The sequence below is a fragment of the Artibeus jamaicensis genome, unplaced genomic scaffold (genome assembly GCF_021234435.1).
Source record: "Artibeus jamaicensis isolate MK-2021 breed Jamaican fruit bat unplaced genomic scaffold, CSHL_Jam_final contig_332, whole genome shotgun sequence".
NCBI classification, from domain to species: domain Eukaryota; kingdom Metazoa; phylum Chordata; class Mammalia; order Chiroptera; family Phyllostomidae; genus Artibeus; species Artibeus jamaicensis.
The window spans coordinates 25220579-25237261 of NW_026521788.1; the positions used below are offsets into that span (position 1 = coordinate 25220579).

A 16683-nucleotide genomic window follows, 5' to 3' on the forward strand; every position below is an offset into this window, starting at 1 on the left:
AAAGGTAGGAACACTCTTATGGTTTTTAACACACAGGCTGTTTTACAAAAGGTCATTCCGACTTACCATTAACTTAACAGTCAAAAACGCCACTTTGTTTCCCAATTTGTAGCTCTCTGACACTAGTGAGCCTGAACGTCCACATTGGTGAACCAGTTCTACTTTCTCTTTTTCAGGCTGTTAGTTCATCTTTGAGCTGGGTTTTGGGGGGGATTCTGTTTATCAGAGAAAGCTCTTTTGTATAAAAATAATACTAACTCCTCCAACCAGCCTGCTGTGATTAATTTTCCCCAAACTGTAAGTTGCTGGCCTTTTCATTTTGGCTGGTCATTGTCTTCTTAAACACCTGCATCTTAGCCTCTGGTCCCACCACTTTATTCCAGGTCTTTTCTCAAAAACCAAACCCATTGACTGAGCACATCAGATCAGACACTGGGCTGGGTTTCCCACATATGTTTCCATTTAAAGTAATTCAGTGATTCCGTTCACCTGGCCCTCAATCCTTCCCTGTTCCTGGAAGGGCCAACGTTGTTGTACGCTTCTGTTCTCCCCCTACCTCTTTGTTCTTGCTGCAGTTCCTTTGTTGATTCCTCTTCTTTTCTAGATCCTTAATAACAGATAACCTCAAAATTATGCCTTTATCAAACCCTTAATCCTTCATGTGCTTTGAGTTCATAAGGGAAAGGGGAGTATTATTAAAATTCAGATTCTACCTCCCAACCAGGGCTTCCTGAATCTGAATTCTAGGTTAGACCCTGGAATCTGTATATTTATAATTAGCTCCTTAGGCTAACCTTACATGGCTGCACCTGTCAGCCGTCCTTGGGGCCAGCATCTAGAAAGTTCTGCCAGAAACGTGTTCTTTAAAGGCTCTTTTATTCATCCTCTCACCACCATCTCAGCTGTCACTGCTTTACTCTAGGTCCTGCGCTGGGCAACCACTCCTTGCTTCAGCCACACAGAAGGCACTACTATTGCCAGAATCACCATGCTGGTCAAACTTTTGTATCTTCACATACGTGTTCCCTCCGTCTGGAATATTCTTCCTCCTCCTCTTTCCTCCTCAAGCTGGCAAAATCCAATGAATCCTTCGAACTCAGCTCATGGGCCACCTTCTTCAGGAAAATTCCCTGTTCTGACTCCGATGCTTGCTTCTCTGCACCCCAGCACCTGCCCTGTGCTTGCCCTCTCACAGGCCTTACCAGAACACACCGGGACTGGCAGCTTCCCCGTCTCTCTCCCACTGTGAACACTTCAAGGGTGGACTATGTCGCTGCCTTCCCATCTCCTGAGGCACAGAATTGGCTGAGTAAGTGGACTCGTGTGATTCACTCATGCAAGCCCCATTTGCCCCTCCAGTATTGACCTCCTCCCTGGGCTACGCCAGGTATCTCCCAGCACCTTTAAGACCTCTTCACCCAGATCTCCGCCTGTCTCTCAATGGGGCGGTTTGGTCAAACAAAACTCTTTCCCCCTCTGAGCCGGGCATTCCTGCCCAACTACTCCCAGTTCTAGCACTACCAGTTCTTTTAACATTCAAGAACTCTGATATTATCATTGATGGATCCTTATTATTTATTTCCTTTTTTAATTTTTTAGTTTTAATTATTGTTCAGGTATAGTTTTCTGTCTTTTACTCCCATCCCTGCCCACCTCCCTCCCATTTCCACCCTCCTTAGTTTTTGTCCATGTGTCCTTTATACTTGTTCCTGCAAACCCTTCCCCTTTTTCCCCTGAAATTCCCTCCCCCTCCCCTCTGAACACTGTCAGCCTGTTCTTTATATCAGTGTCTTTGTGATAGATCCTCTTTAAATCCCCCTTCCTGTGACACACCCCTAATCAGAGCTAATATCTAATCAGAGCCTAGCATTCATGGGCACAGCTAGACTAATTATTCACAGGCAACACCTGTTCTGATTGGTGGGCACATATGCTCTTGTGGTGGGTATTCTGAATATTAATGCTTTCTATTTATAATCACCTTTTCTTTGCCCTGCACCCAGACTATAATAAGTCCTAAATGATACCACCATGTCCAGTTTCTATGTTCTTTCACTTGCCCTTTCAAAAACACCACTCTCACCATGGCTTCCCTGCTCGGCGGCCTTTACCGTTGCCCTCGGTCTAACACAGAACCTCCCACCCCTCTGCCCAGCCGGGCCAGTGCAGCTGTATTTTTGACATCCCTCCACCACACAGCCCAGTTCCAGTTGGGCAGAAAACATCAGTATGGATAACAGAACCATAAGAATACTTTCTGTTGTTCTCACATTATCAAATACATTCTCGCTTTCAAGAAAACACATGCGCACAATGTAAGAAACAAAAGGTATGTTTCCCGATCCTGTCCTTACCTCCAATCCGTTCCCTAGAGGCAACCGCTGACTTGGTTTCAATCTTCCTACATCCTTAAGCTTTGTCTAGTAAGCTTTTTCCCAGAAGCTTCCCGAACCGCATCATCTCACGCAGGTTCCAGCACTATCTGACATTCAGTGCTCAGCTGGTTCCAGGTGTGTCCATTTTCCTCTTTAATTAACTTCGTAACTTCCTAAAGCTACATGAAAGCATCGCCTCTTCCTAAAGCATCACCTCCCATACCTCGTGTGCCCCTAGAACCGCGTGCATCACTGGGCCGCAGGGGCACCTATTACTCTGTAAGGTTGATTACTGTACGTTCTTCCCCAATAGAAATACACAAAACCTCTCTGCAACTAAACCTATCACTCTTCCTACCTTGGCTCCACCCATCTAGCTCACGGCCCTGTAACTTGGAGGGGTGGGGGGTGCTGGTCAATCCCAGCTCCATGCCAACAGGTGTGTGTCGAGCCCAAGCTCCCCTCCTTGGAGCAGAAGTACAGAGGCAGGTATGCAAAGAAAGAGAGAGAGGGGGGTGGGGAGAAGGGAATGGACCACGCGTGCATTTCTCAGCTGGGGACATAAGATCCTGGGAAAAAATGTAATTTAAACTTTTGCTGGAATTTAAAGGTTTGGGCAATTTCACAGTTTGAAATTCTTCACCATGGCATAAATTGGTAGGCTTTGACAGTACAAACTCCTTACCCAAGGCCCTCACCCCAGAATGATTTCTGTCCCCAAAGCATCTACAGCACACCCTGGGCCCTGTGAGGACCCCCAGCCACCCTGCTGTCTTGGCCAGGCTACCACTCGCACTAGGGTTTCCTGCTGGCTCCTGTTCCCTCCTCTTTCCCTGATTCCATGAAGTTCCCTTACCAAGTGGGAGCGGGTTGCGATGTACCATGTCCCTCGCCTGTTTCTGAGGAGCCTATGCCTCGAGAAAGTTTAAGACACTTTCACTAGTGGTACCTGAGCTGGGTTCTGGAAGTGCTTGTAGATAACGAAAGACCAAAAGGATAATGAGTCAACCGGACAAACTTTACTTTCATTTGATAAAAATGGCTTGTACTTTAAAAAGAAAAAAAAGGAACCAGAGGCTGGTAAAAACCCAGAGGTTTTTTTAGTCAGCCCTGGGAATGAGGCACCTGTTGAGTCAAGCGTGGGATTTAGCTCCTGTAAACTGTAATCTGGACCACTCCCCCTGAGTCTTTCCAATCATCTAGGGTCAGGAGAAACACATCTCTCTTCTGCCCTCTCAGGCCAGTGGAACCTGCTCTTCTGAACACAAAGGTTTCTGGTTTAAAGCAGAAAAGCAAGAATAGGAAGGTTCCCAGGAAAGGGGGGAATGAGGGGCCAAGAATTCCCATAAGTGACTGTAGGAGAGGAGCCAGTCTCAGGCTAAAAGGGTGGAGACACCTACCTTGACGCCACCGTCCGACTTCTTATTCAATAGGCTTTTGGCAGCTGTGAAAACAAAGCGGAAAATCAAGTCTCTAGCATTGTACCCTTTCTTCAACCTGACGTCTGGCAGCCGGATCCACAGGAGATTGCTGTGTCTGAAAAGGGGGCCAAGGGGTCTCCCGAGACCCCTGAAAGCAATGCCCTGCCTGGTAGCCCCAAAGCATGAAGGACATCTCAAGCAGCATCAGACCCTCAGGGCAGCACCCCAGGATCTCCTCTGCCACGGGAGAGGGCTCGGGAGAAACAGGGACACGCTGTGCTCAGGAGAAGAAACCACATTCAGTACAGGAGCTGCCTGGGCCATTGGGAACTCTGCCCCAGACAGCTTCCACCCGGGCCTGGAAGCAGAGTGCCAGGGTGAAAGGTGGGGGCTCCATCCCTAGATGCCATGGGAGATTCTCAGGATGGACAAGCTGGGAGGATGCAAGACATCTCCTGAGTGTTCTCAAGAAATAAGAGTGTCACAGTTCACGAAAGAGACCATACGTGAGGACAGACAGACACACACACAGAGACCAGGACCACCTACAGGAGGGTTTTGCCAGGGGATGAAGCCTTGACTGGGCAGGTCCTCGCCAGGTTTGCTGGGTCCTGTCTGCCACCCTTTCCTCAGAGTCCACTCTCTGAACCCACTGAGCAGAAGGACTGGGCAGAATAACAGGTATTAAACAGATTCTAGCCAGCACAGGGTGACTGATGCTCAGGCCGATGAGCTCTGTGTGGGAAGGCTGGTAGCAGAAAGTAGCTGGGAGAGTCTGGGAGGCACGAGGACATGGAGGCAGCCCCACTGTCTGACCTACTGGACCTCACTGGGTTTGCATCTTAGTTCCACCACTTGCTGACTGTGTGGCCTTGAGTGAGTTACTTAACCTCTTTGAACCTATTTTGTTTTTTAATTTACAAAACGGGGTAAAACAGGGCCTGGGTCATAGGACAATGATGGGGACCCAGTGGGATTATGCATGAAAAGCACTAAGCAGAGTGCCTGGCCCACAGCAAGTGCTCAGTGCTAACTGCTGTTACTGCTGCTGCCGCCACTCTTGCCCTCAGGTGGGCATTCGGACCCAAGTTGGGTCCCACCTCCCTGTAGTGTGAACAGGGGTCCTTCCATCACAATAATTCTGATCCCCCCAAATGGCCTCTGGCCCTACTTCCAGTCATGCTAGGATGACTGGAAAGTTATGTTTTTAATGTATTTACTACTACGCCTGACCACCACCTGAGTTAAGTGCTTTCCATACATCAGAGTTCTCAACTCCAACTGCCCATCAGAATCACTTGGGGAGTTTAAGAAAAAATGCTATGCCTATCCCATGCCGTGGGGATTCCTATTTTATTTGCCTGGGGTGGAGTGTAGCATCAGGATTTTTCACCAGCTCTCTTGTACAGGCAGGGTGGGAGCCTACAATCATCACCACGATATTTTATTAGCCCCACTGGAGAGATGAGCAAACCAAGGCTGGGAGAGCTGATGTGGCTCGGTCAGGGTGTGGCAGGGCCAGGATCCAAACCTAGGGACGCTGTCTCCGCAGCTTCTGCATTCTATATATAGCCTGTCAGACCGAAGGCCTGAAATGCCAGGCTTCAGTTTTGAGGGGCGTGGCTCCCTTGGTGGAGTCTCCAACAGCGCTGTTGAAGCCGGGTCCTAGCACGCCCAGGTATGTGGCTGGGCCCACCTTTAGCCGCAACCTCGCAGGGAGGCCGAGCTCTCAGGCCATCTGGAGGAAAGCCTCCTGCTGCCCAGCTCCATGTCCCCAGGCTATTGCCTCCTGAGAGTTGGCAAGCGCCCAGCATGCATGGCTGGTTAGGGGGCTCTGTAACACCAATGCGCTCGCAGATGCCAAGTTAGGTGGTCCGTCCGGCATGCCCATCTCAGCCCGCAAGCATGGGACTCGCCTCCCTGGTGAGTGGGCCTGGCATGCTGGCCCTCCTGGTTGGGGTGGCAGGGAGCCGAGGCAGGCGGTCAGGGAGGACTCATGCCACGTACCTTGCCCGGCCAAGCCGGCGGCGCTCGCGGCAGGCGAGGCGGGGGCGGAGCTCTGCCTGCCAACTGAGGGGATACAATCTCTCAGTGCACAGAGCTGCCGCAAAGCCACGGGGGCCAGTCAGCAGCGAGCATGCCCCAGCGCGAGGCGCAGGAACCCGCTGGCCGCCCACGCACAGCAGGGTCCGGGCGGCGTGGCCAAGCCAGCCGAGCTGGGGGAGCGAAGGCGCTGGGGGCAGGCTGAGGAACAGGTGCAGCCAGCCCTACAGCAGTCTGGGGACCTGAGAGGACTGGGCTCAGATGGGGCGGAGGGAATGAATGCCACGGCTCGGCTTGGTGGAAATGGCTCCGTACCTGCCCTGTGACCACCTCACATGAAGGTCGCCAGGGAAAAGCCTCAATTGGTGAAAGGCAGTATCCTTTCCGAGATAGTCCAGCCCTAGCGTGAGACCATGAGGAAACTGAGCCCCACTCTCCAACCTTCCTCTCTAAGGGCCTAAGTGAGGACATTTTCAGAGAGTCCAGAATGGAGGGCAGCCCTTTCCTCGGGCCACATTCCAAACAACAGAGAGACAGGCACTGTGGGCCCAAGAAGGGTCCACGGCCCTAGTGCAGCCAAGTTCACTGATGTTCCAGGTCTGCTCGCTCCTCAGAGACAGGTTGCTTCCTCTTTCAGGAAGAGAGCCAGTCTTTCTCAGTGTTCCATGGGTAAGATGCCCAAGAAACGAGGCCCCAGAAAAAAAAACAAAGGCTGCTGAAGCAATACACTCTAGAAGCCCTGATTTCACCATTAGCCAGACTGCTAGAGTTCCCAGCTAAGCTACACCCCTGTTTGGGATCAACTCAGCAAATATCCTAGCTCGTTTCTACAGAAACGCGCGGGTGACCTTCCTTCTGGATTATACCTATACACACATCTTTCTGCAGAAGCTTCTGGAGATAGGTTGTCCTCACCTGTCCCAGAGTCAGGGCAGAAAAGGTCACCCTGGAGTGCTGGCAGTATTTTTTTTCCCCTCCTCTGACCCAGAGCAAAGTGATGCAAAGGCCAGATGAGGTCTGAGCAGCAAGGACAGGAGGCTCTTTAGGGATTAGTGAAGGTGCTTTGTTCTAACAGAGACTGATTTCCTGAAATGGATGGGGCTAGGCTGATGCAGAGGCCTGAGGCCACGGGGTGGGGCACAGGCTATCAATTTCCCAGTAGACTGTCCTCACATTTCTTCCACTCAGAGCAAGAACAGATCACCATTCTAGGGTCAGCACAGAGTACCCTTGAGTGTCCTAAAAAGGGCTCTTAAACCAAGAAAGTAGACGCTGCAAGCAATTAGAAGACAAGAAGCAAGCTGCAGGACTTCAGCTCCACCCCTGTTGGAGGCAGTGGACTGGGCCCTCCTGCTCCCATTTATGAGCAATGAACCCAGGGCTGCGGACTTGCCCTCATGGGTACCCACAACACAAGCACGAGCCCCAAACCAGGGCCAAGGGGATGGCCTGAGGTGGGACACTCCCCCCCGGCTCGGTCTCCAGTCCTGACCCCTCCAGGGCCCTGCAGGGCCCTGCAGCTCTCACTGGGGCTAGGGCTCAGGAGGCCCATGTCCTCTCACCTGTGGCTTCCTCAGAGCCAGGGCTTTAGGTTACCGGAACCAACACAGACAAGCCCACCGGGAGACTCAGCTCCAGGGAGCCACGTCTCCCGGAGCCTTCCACACAAGCCCCTCTCCAAGGCAGTGCAGAAGGAAAGCAAGGGAGCAGGCGTGTTATCAGAATGACAGCAGGGGGTCTTGAACCAACACAGTGGGGCTGGGGGTCAGGGGGAGGGAAGGCCAGGGAAAAAGGAAAGCAGAGAAGAGAACTGTCTTCAGTTAGTCCTGACATTAATCTTTTTCTCACAGAAAAGCCACTGTGCTTCCCAACTGAGGGCAAACAATGATGGGTGTGGGGGTGGGGGCCGGGTGGGGAGGAGGTGGAATGTCTTGCATCTTAAAAAGAAATGTCAAGTGTGATTTGCAAATTATTGGTCCCAGCTTTCCTAATTCCTCATGCAAATTTAAGCAAATGCCTTTCCCTCCATCCAGCTAGTCTCTATTTTTTCCACTTTTACAGCTACTATCACAGAGAATATTTTAAGCGCAGTCGTTGTAAAAGGTTTAAACCTCTGGAATAATTTCTATTAGTCATCTCTCCTTGGACACGATGAAGTAGAGATCATCCCAGTCTGCAAATTGCTGGTGGGGACTAGAAGGTTCAGTGCATCTCATTTCTCCTTTCCCCAGCACATCCTCCAACACCCCAGAGATGAGCTAACCTCTTAAAGTGCTGAGAGTTCTTCAGGAAATTAAATAAGACTTCCCAGAGATAAGGTCAATGGGAGGCCAAACAGGCTACTCCTTGGGAGATTCTAGGGAGCAGAGCTCATACACTTGAACCCAAGTAAACCCCCTCAGAATGTCAGGTTATAGGACCCAGCAGCAGTGGGAACCTTATCATCTTGGGTCCAGGTGTTGCTGAGACACCCAGCACCGGGATGGCAGCGTACGGCAACACCCTGTTCTGACCCACTCACCTCAGAAGCATTAAAGTGTACGGCTGGGAAAACATACCTGAGAAGTTCCTGGAAACAAGCATGGTCGTGAGGATGGCACCCTGGGGAAAGAGGAGGGTCCTGTGAATCCAACCTGACTCTCGAAAAGCCTCGCCTGGTCTCAGGCACAGGGCAGCTGCTGGCTGGAGCCTGAGGACATCAAGTCATCAAGTCTCTTAAGATCCCCCCTCCCCCATATGCACCTTTCATTGCTCAGCCCCAGCCAGGGGGATAGCTTCCTTCTATGATGGGGGTCACTGTCAGAAGGTCAGACTTCAGGGCACTAGCAGCCATAAGGCAAGACTCACCTTCAGTTTTCTCCGGGCATTGAACTTGCGCAAGCACTCCACAGTCTCCTGACGATGCATCATGGAAGCCACCGTGGACCGTTGCTGGAAGCCAGACAGACACACCTGTGAGCCCCCAGCCAGACTCTCGTCCCCCCCGCCATAGTCCCAGCAACGACGAGCCAGGCACTCAGCCGCTTGAGTTGCTCAGAAGACAAAACGAGGTCACAGATACGAAAATGCTTTTAAAATAAAACTACTACCTGAAACTCAAGGTTATGCAAGGACAAGAATCTGAATATGAAAATGCCACCATATTTGAGGAGGGGGCCCAAGAGAACACTCTCATCCCCTCTGGGAAAAAGAGCCAAGGGACTGAGAGTGTCCTGCGTGTTGTGAGCCTCGTGCAGGCGCTCCTTTGGCAACTGTCACTGGGCACCTACGGAGTTCCAGACTGAGCATGAGAACAGCCAGGGCTCCTGCTCGCTGCAAACCTTCATTCCTTCCAGGGAACTCCTAACATACCCCACAAGGACCTAAAAGCAGCCGTGATCCAAGAAGCTAAGGAACTTTACCCTGAAGCATCACTTCTTTTTATCATTTAGGAAGGGAATTTTTCTTCACTGTATGACTGCTAACTTCCTTCCTCTTTAAACAGAGGCCACTGGACATGATATACATCTCCTTGATGACTCAGTGTCAGCTAAAAGAGAACCAGTTACAACACAGGATAGTGCAGCCATGTCCTCAGGGGCTACTGAGATATATAGGATAGTGGAGAGTGGGGCCTGCAAAGTGACCCCAGAACATGATATCTCCCCAGTTCCTGAGTGCCCGTTTTAAGTTGCTCACCACCTCCCTTTGCTGTTTCTGTCTTGACCAGCCAGCTGGAAAAACAAATCCTGCCGCGTGCAGTCTGGCGCCCACAAGCCCACGGGGCCACGCTGCACTGTTCGCCACATTCTGGGCCTGCCCCCTTACCTGGTTCCCAAAGCACCTCTCCCAACCTTCTCTCTCATTTCACCTCCTCCTCCAGAGTGTAAACGTCTCCACAAAGTGAAAAGAAAGCTCATCAAGACAGAGCCTCAACTTCAACAAGCCCACCCTCAAGCTGACTTTCACCCACCTGTGTCTCAGCAGGAGCATCCCTCACATCCTATGCTGAGCCCTCAGCCTGGGCTTGGGTGTCCCAGTCTCATTCAGCTGTTAAAACCTTTGCTTGTTCAATGAGCTAATATTCTTAACCCCTTACTCCTGATGTATTCTTCTCTGTATCCTACACATTATAGTCAAGCCTCTCCTTAAACAGAAGTTTAAAAACTCCCCTAACCCATCTGTCCTCTCTAAGTAGTACCATTTCTTTCTCCCTTCACCCCCGTTAGCTCTTCACCTCACTGAAGACAGGCTACAGCAGTCTCTCTCACTCCAGGCCTCTTGGTAGAAATAACTAAACCGTGGCCTCTCACTGGTCAGAGCCCATGAACTCTTTTCTGTCTTTATCATGGATTCTCTGAAGCATCTGATTACCGATGCTCCCTTACTGAGATGACTCCCCTCCGCCCCCCCCCATTTCTTAAGACCTCTTGCCCCTGCTCCTCCGTCTACAATGGAAGCTCTCATTCTCAGCCCGCCCTTGCAGGATCCTCTAACTCTGCCATGAAATGCTGAGGTTTAGTGGCCATCTCTTCTCTTATACAACATGCCCACAGCAAAAATCCCATCAGCACAGAAGTAACCCCGTCTACGTCTACAGCTGCAACACTGCCTATGCAGAAACAACTACGACCTGCACTTCCAGTTAACTTTTCTAACCTCTAGAACCCTATTTCTAACTGCCCAGTGAACGTCTCCAGTGGAAGGTCTCAGACACCATAATTCAACATGCATGAAACTAAAATCATCATACTTTCTCACAAACTGGGTCCTCCTCTGGGTTTTTTTTTTGGGTCGGTGAAGGGTACTACCCTCCATCAGTTACCAACTCAAAGTGTGGCAGTCCCCACAGAACCCTCTCTACCCCCCAAATCCAACTGGTTCTAAATTCTTTTGGTTCTGTCTCCCAAATATCTCAAATTTGTCCTCTTCTTGCCACGCTGCCCACTATATGGTTACCTGGGCTGAGACCTCATCTGGCTTTGCTTAGAGCACAGGTGGCAAACACAAGGCCCCCAGGCCGTCCACCTTGTTTTATTTGCCCAGCACCTTGCAGTGCTGGGCTCTCACTTAACTGTTCAGGAGTAGTTACATTTATAACGAACAGTCCTAACATTGCATTCAGCCCTTTGAAGGCAACCGCAAGGCTGACGTGGCCCCCCGTGGAAATGAGTCTGACACCCCTGGATCAGACAATTCTGACTACTCCCTGAGCTCTCTGCCCCACGGCCACTTGGCCTTTCAATCTCATTTTCTACACAGCTTCCAAAGTGCTCTTTCTTAATTACAAATGGTCCCCTATGTTTTCAGAATAAAATCTAAACTATGTAGAAACTTACATGGGCTTCACTCTCTTGCATTTCTGTAGCCATAGCTTCATCTATAACCAAACGAACATGCCTTGAACTTGCTACAAGTTCCCGTGGCCTCTGACCCTAGCCCAAGTGAACCCCTGTCTGCAGGCTCTCATCCTGAGGTACTCCTAGTCGCCTGTCAAGAACCAGGACAGAGGTCACCTCCTCTCTTCAGCCTTCAGTAATCCCACTGCCCACTGGGGACTGCAGGTGCACCTACGCACTCATTAGATTCTTTTACGTACTTATCACATTGTCGTCTGTCTGTCTGAGTGCCTGTCTCCCTAGATAATCTTTGAGATCTTTGGGGGAAGGGACCAGGCCTCATTCATCTTTGTATCTCCAGCACCCACATGGTGACTGGCACCAGAGGGGCATTCAGTGAACGCAGGAATGATAAATAAATGCGTCTTGGTTGTCAGAAAGCCTAACTGTAGCAGATCTTCTGCTCTGCTTGAAAACAGATATTTCAGCTTGATAGCATTGTACATAAAAACAGAGTATGTTGGTTGATCCACATTGGTAGCCCAGAGGGCTCTCCCAAGGTGAGTTTATGACTGAAGTTCAGGGCGCTCTTTTCAATTGCTCAGAGGCCCCTTTTGCTTCTGTTGAATCTTGGTTTCATTCCCACTAGAGCTATGTGAGAGCTGAAGTCTGAACATGCACCTTAAGTTTGGCCATTCACTTTGGCTTCTGCCAGCTGCCTTCTATTTCAATTACCTAGAGTCTGCAAAGGTCAATGTCCACCCTCCTCAAGATCAGAACTAAATCTCACCTGACAACTGAGTGGGAGAGAGACAGGTAGAAGCCAGTTAGCCCCACCTGCCTCCCCAGTCCTTCCTGGTGATGTTTACTGACCCTGGGCCCCGCCCCCCAGCCCCACCCTTTCTGATGAATCCTTGCTCAGGGCACAGAATAATTATTCCCTGCTCATAAGGGTAAGGAGGGTACCAAGGGCATACTGAGGGCTCACATCCCTCCATCTCGGTGAAGACACTTACGCAGACCCATGGATGCTTGAGAGCCTGGTCGGCTGTGATACGTTTTGCAGGGTTTATGGTCAGCATCTGGTTGATCAAGTTCTTGGCTTCAGGGGTCACTGTATCCCACTCCGGTGATGGGAACTAAGGATCAGAAACAGGAGAAGGAGAAATTTGAAATTTATGAGCCTCACACCCTGAAAGGGAGGCTCTGTGTTCACCCCAACTCCTAGCAGCGGGATACTCTGTGCTACCTGAAGTTGAGAGGCAGAGAGTTAGAGGAGCCCTGGGGTATCCCAGCACCTGTGTCAACTTAAAGACCAGGAAAGGGAGACAGAGCAATCATGGTTAGAACTCCAGAATGTAAGACGAGGGCAGGAAGGGGCTCTAGCAGCTGGCTGGAGTGATTCAGCGAGGTGCCCAAGGCCCTGTGGAGGGAGCTTCCAGACTCCGTTCCCTGTGTTTGCAGCACAGCACACCTCCGTGCCCAAGAGTTTCAGTGAGCTCCTTGATTTTACAGATACTAAGAGCAGCTGTGCAAAAAAGTTGCGCCCTGGGGTAGTGGGTAGTAAGAATTGCATGCCTGTCCCTGGGCCCCCAAAGCCCCCGACCCTCCTTGCATCCCACCTATTCCCTTGGACAGAGCCCACGGAGTGGGCACAAAGCAGTTCTTACATCATAGGCTCCAGCCTTGATCTGCTGATACAGCTTGTGTTGATCCTCATCCCAGAAGGGAGGATATCCCACCAGGAGAATATACAGGATGACTCCTATGAGACAGAACCCAGGTCACTGGGGTGAGTCACCTACTCTGCTGAGAAACTGAGAAAAGCTCCACAGGGCTCAGAGCTACCCAGAAGGTCAAGGGCCATCCCAGAGACAGAAGTGGATATCAGCCAATAACGCTGTGCCACTAGCCCTTCCTGCTGTGCTTCAATCCCCACGACACCAGGCCACATCAGGGACTTCTTCAAGCACAACACATCCTCTAAGGTGTGGGCAAACCCTTCTTCAAAAAGGATGGCAGAGAACACATCAGGTACTTGGGGAGGGGTGTAAGGGAGCAGCCACCCCGGGACACTAGAGCAAACACCGTGGTCTCACACACACCAGACACTGGTGGGGCCCGCAGAGAACAGCAATGCCTTTTTCTCGCCATCACTTGGAGTCAAGGGCCCTGAACACCGAACAGCTGAGAGTGTGGAATGGGCTTACCGCAGGCCCAGATATCCACAGGTTTTCCATAAGGATCTTTCCTCAAGACCTCAGGGGACAAGTAACCTGGGGTGCCAGCAAAACCTGTAGCAGAAGAGAGGGCGGAGGCACACTGAACCCACTTTCTCTCTTGTTAAATCCACAGCAGCAATTTCCCCCAAGTCCCTCCTCACTTCAGATGCTGTTCCTACATAAGCACTCAGCACATGAGCAGCAAAAGACGACAGGCTCAGATGCTTGTCCTGCCCGGAATCTAAATCACAGGGCAAGTCCGTGTGCCTACCAGGAACTCCCAGTCCTCCCCAGAGGCGGCAAGACCGCAGTTCTGACAACAGCTAGGCTCGCTGTATTGAGTCAGGAAGGGCCAGAGGGGAGCTCTGCACGCTCCCTCTCCTCCAGTCTCTGAGGAGGTCAGGACCATTAAGTATCTGGCTTCTAGTTCCGAAAGAGGAAGGCAGATCAGGAAGAGGAGGAAGGGCGGGGGCTGCATTCCAGGAAGACAGGGCCACTCTTACCAAACCAAGCCTGCTGCTCTCCCTGTACTTCGATGGCTAGGCCAAAATCAGCCAGCTTAACTGCAGCGCCCTTGCATTTACTCGCCAGCAGCAGGTTCTCAGGCTGTATGAGGAAAAGACAGAACCTTGTGAGGCCCCCCACCCCTGGGCCCAGAGGAAGCCTAGTTTGGGTGGGCCCTCGCAGTACCAACACCTGGCACTAGGTGGCAATAACACCCCACAAGCAGGAGGCAAAGGGGGAGCCTGAGTAGTACCTTCAGGTCTCGGTGGACGATGTCATGCTGGTGGATGTGGTTAACGCTCTCCAGAATCTGATGTATACAGTGGCTGCAAAAGCAGAAGAAAAAAGAAATGTCAGTGCACAGTTAAACCACCTCCTTCACAACCACATGGTGTGGACTAGAGCACGTAACTCACTTTCACAGAAAATCACTGAACAGTACGTTACAATCTCAGACTTTGGATATCACCCGGTTCACCCTATTTTACAGAAGAAGAAACTGAGTCCCAGGCACATTAGGTGGTTTTTCCAGAGTCTCCCACTAGATAACAGCAAAGGAGCAACTAGAACAGGGTCCACCAGAGTCCACCATGCCTCCTTAGACTGTAAAGGCCCAACACAACCCACTCTATTTCCAAGACATTAGACAGACCCCAGACCCCTGAGAGGGGGAACCACCCAACCCCTTCCTTTCTTCTCTTTTTCCCTATTGTAACTGTTTCAGAAGAGACTTGTGGTAGCAACTTAGGCAGGAGAATCCAACTAAACCTGAGTTGTTTGGGGTGGCTGCACTCATGCTTATTGGAACATTTATTGAGTGCCTTCACACAGACACCAGGCTTTACTGTGCTTAGCACCACACAGACGATAAAGATGAGTAAGACCCAGTGCCCACACTGACACCTGGTAGGAGAGAGAAGATGAGCACACAGACACCTTACAGAAACAATGTAATACTTTTAAGAGGGGTCCAAACAGGGTACCTAAGGAGTATTCCTTTTTTTCTTGCATTTTTTTTATCCTCACCTGAGGACATGATTATTGATTTTTATAGAGAGAGAGGGGAAGAGAGGGAGAGAGAAGGAGAGAAACATTGATGTGAGAGAAACTGATTGGCTGCCTTTCATAGGTGCCCTAGCCAGGGACCAAACCCACAATCTAGGCATGTGCTCTGACCGGGAATCAAACCCACAACCCTTCGGTTCATGGGATGACACTCCAACCAACCGAGTCACACTGGCCGGGAACCCTAAGGAGCATTTCTGATCATGATTTTGCATAGAAAAAGACAAATTACAACAGAGTCACATCCATGATGTTTTTTTTTTAAAGATTTCTCATAATTTATTGTGGTTTATAGGTCATTAATAATGAACGATGTTAAAATAAAAATATGGAAGATTATCTAAGTTTTAAAATATTCGTACTATTTATAGCTTAACACAACAGACAGACTTTCTGTAGGTAATTAGGCTAAAACCATCCAGAGTTTAGTAAGCGTGTGTATGTTAAGTGCCTGAGCTGATGCCTGAACGAGGCCGCCCATCGTCCATGCCATCCTGCCCACTCCCAGTCGGACTCCTGGCAGATGGTGTTGGCAGTACAGAGCAGTGGTGAAGACTGGGGGACAATTCTGCCTCCCAAGGGACATCTGGCAATGCCTGGAGACATTCCTGGTTGTCGCAGCTGAGAGGGGTGTACTGGCATCTAGTGGGTAGAGGCCAGGGGTGCGTCTAAACCTCTACAACACATGGGGAGAGAGGGGCGGGGAGTCTCACAACAAAAAAATTGTCTGGTCCCAAATGTCAGTGCTGCCGAGGATGGAGAATCCCGGCCTAGAGAATGGAGCCTCAGCCGAAGGTTCCACCGGGTACGCGGAGCTGGCTTGTAGTGTCTGGGGGTGCTGGGCTGGGGACCCAGGCTTATCACTCCTTCCTGAAAATCTGATACTTGGGCTTCCACAAGAGCCAAAGGGGCTTATGAGGCTCCAACCTCCCTACAGATATTACAGGATACAGCCCAAGAGTAGGCCAGAGACTTTAAGACTGAGCTGAAGAGGCGAGTCTCCGCAGAAATGTATAATTAGAACAGAGCCAGGCTAGCAGCGAGAGCCTTCTGGCCAAAAATGGCAAAAGTGCGAAGTGTCCCAGCAGAGCCAGGCCAAGCCCACTGGTACAGTCACACACACCGCCCCCCCCCCAGCCCCCCCAGCTCTTCCTCCTCCCCGCCGGACTCCCTGAGCTATCACCACCTCCTCCCACCCCACAGCCTGGTCCTCCCCTGCTGGCACTGGAATCCATCTTCCCACTTGAAAATTTTTCCTGAGGCTGAAGCATCTGAAATTGATCAGCAAACACGGCCTCTCAGTTGAGAAACTGGTGAGGAAGCCGTGCTCCCTCACACTCCGGAGGCAGCGGAGCCGCCACGTGCGCCAGAGAAGCTGCAGGCAGGATGATCAAAACCAGGTTGTAAGGACATCACCCTCGGAGAAAACTCGGGCTGGGGAGGAGCCGAGGCAGGAATGGCAGGCCACAGGAGCGCCCGGGGCTGTGGTGTGGGAGGAATTCTGCTGTGTCACAGGAAGGAGCTGCCAGGGCTTCCATGGAGGCCTGGGGCCAAGGGGTGTGGCCGAGCAACGCTCCTCCGGCCAGAGGGGCCCCACATCAGCCCTGGTCATGGTGGTCCAAAGACAATGCGACAAAGGCTGAAATCTCCCCAAAAGGTTCCTGGATGGATGACTAAGCCTTTGGGACGTAACCCGTGTTTCTCCATCTCTGGATCGTCCCCAGGATGCTTTACA

At 51.0% G+C, this 16683-nt stretch overlaps 1 protein-coding gene across 19 annotated transcripts in view; it reads right to left on the bottom strand.

Moving 5' to 3' along the window:
• The window catches only part of CAMK2G (calcium/calmodulin dependent protein kinase II gamma), a 54767-nt gene that overhangs the window by 16384 nt on the left and 21700 nt on the right, over positions 1 to 16683 (bottom strand). For 10 of the 19 annotated variants that reach the window (XM_037130497.2, XM_037130493.2, XM_037130499.2 and 7 more), the window contains exons 6-13: positions 14137 to 14209; positions 13883 to 13985; positions 13368 to 13451; positions 12828 to 12922; positions 12174 to 12296; positions 8687 to 8770; positions 8398 to 8440; positions 3776 to 3819 (exon numbers count right to left, since the gene is read on the bottom strand). In XM_037130497.2, the coding sequence (XP_036986392.1) occupies positions 3776 to 3819; positions 8398 to 8440; positions 8687 to 8770; positions 12174 to 12296; positions 12828 to 12922; positions 13368 to 13451; positions 13883 to 13985; positions 14137 to 14209 (649 nt within the window). Of the gene's footprint in view, positions 1 to 3775; positions 3820 to 5803; positions 5867 to 8397; positions 8441 to 8686; positions 8771 to 12173; positions 12297 to 12827; positions 12923 to 13367; positions 13452 to 13882; positions 13986 to 14136; positions 14210 to 16683 lie in introns of all 19 variants that reach the window. The other 9 variants (XM_053663895.1, XM_053663889.1, XM_053663892.1 and 6 more) reach the window with 2 other exon arrangements.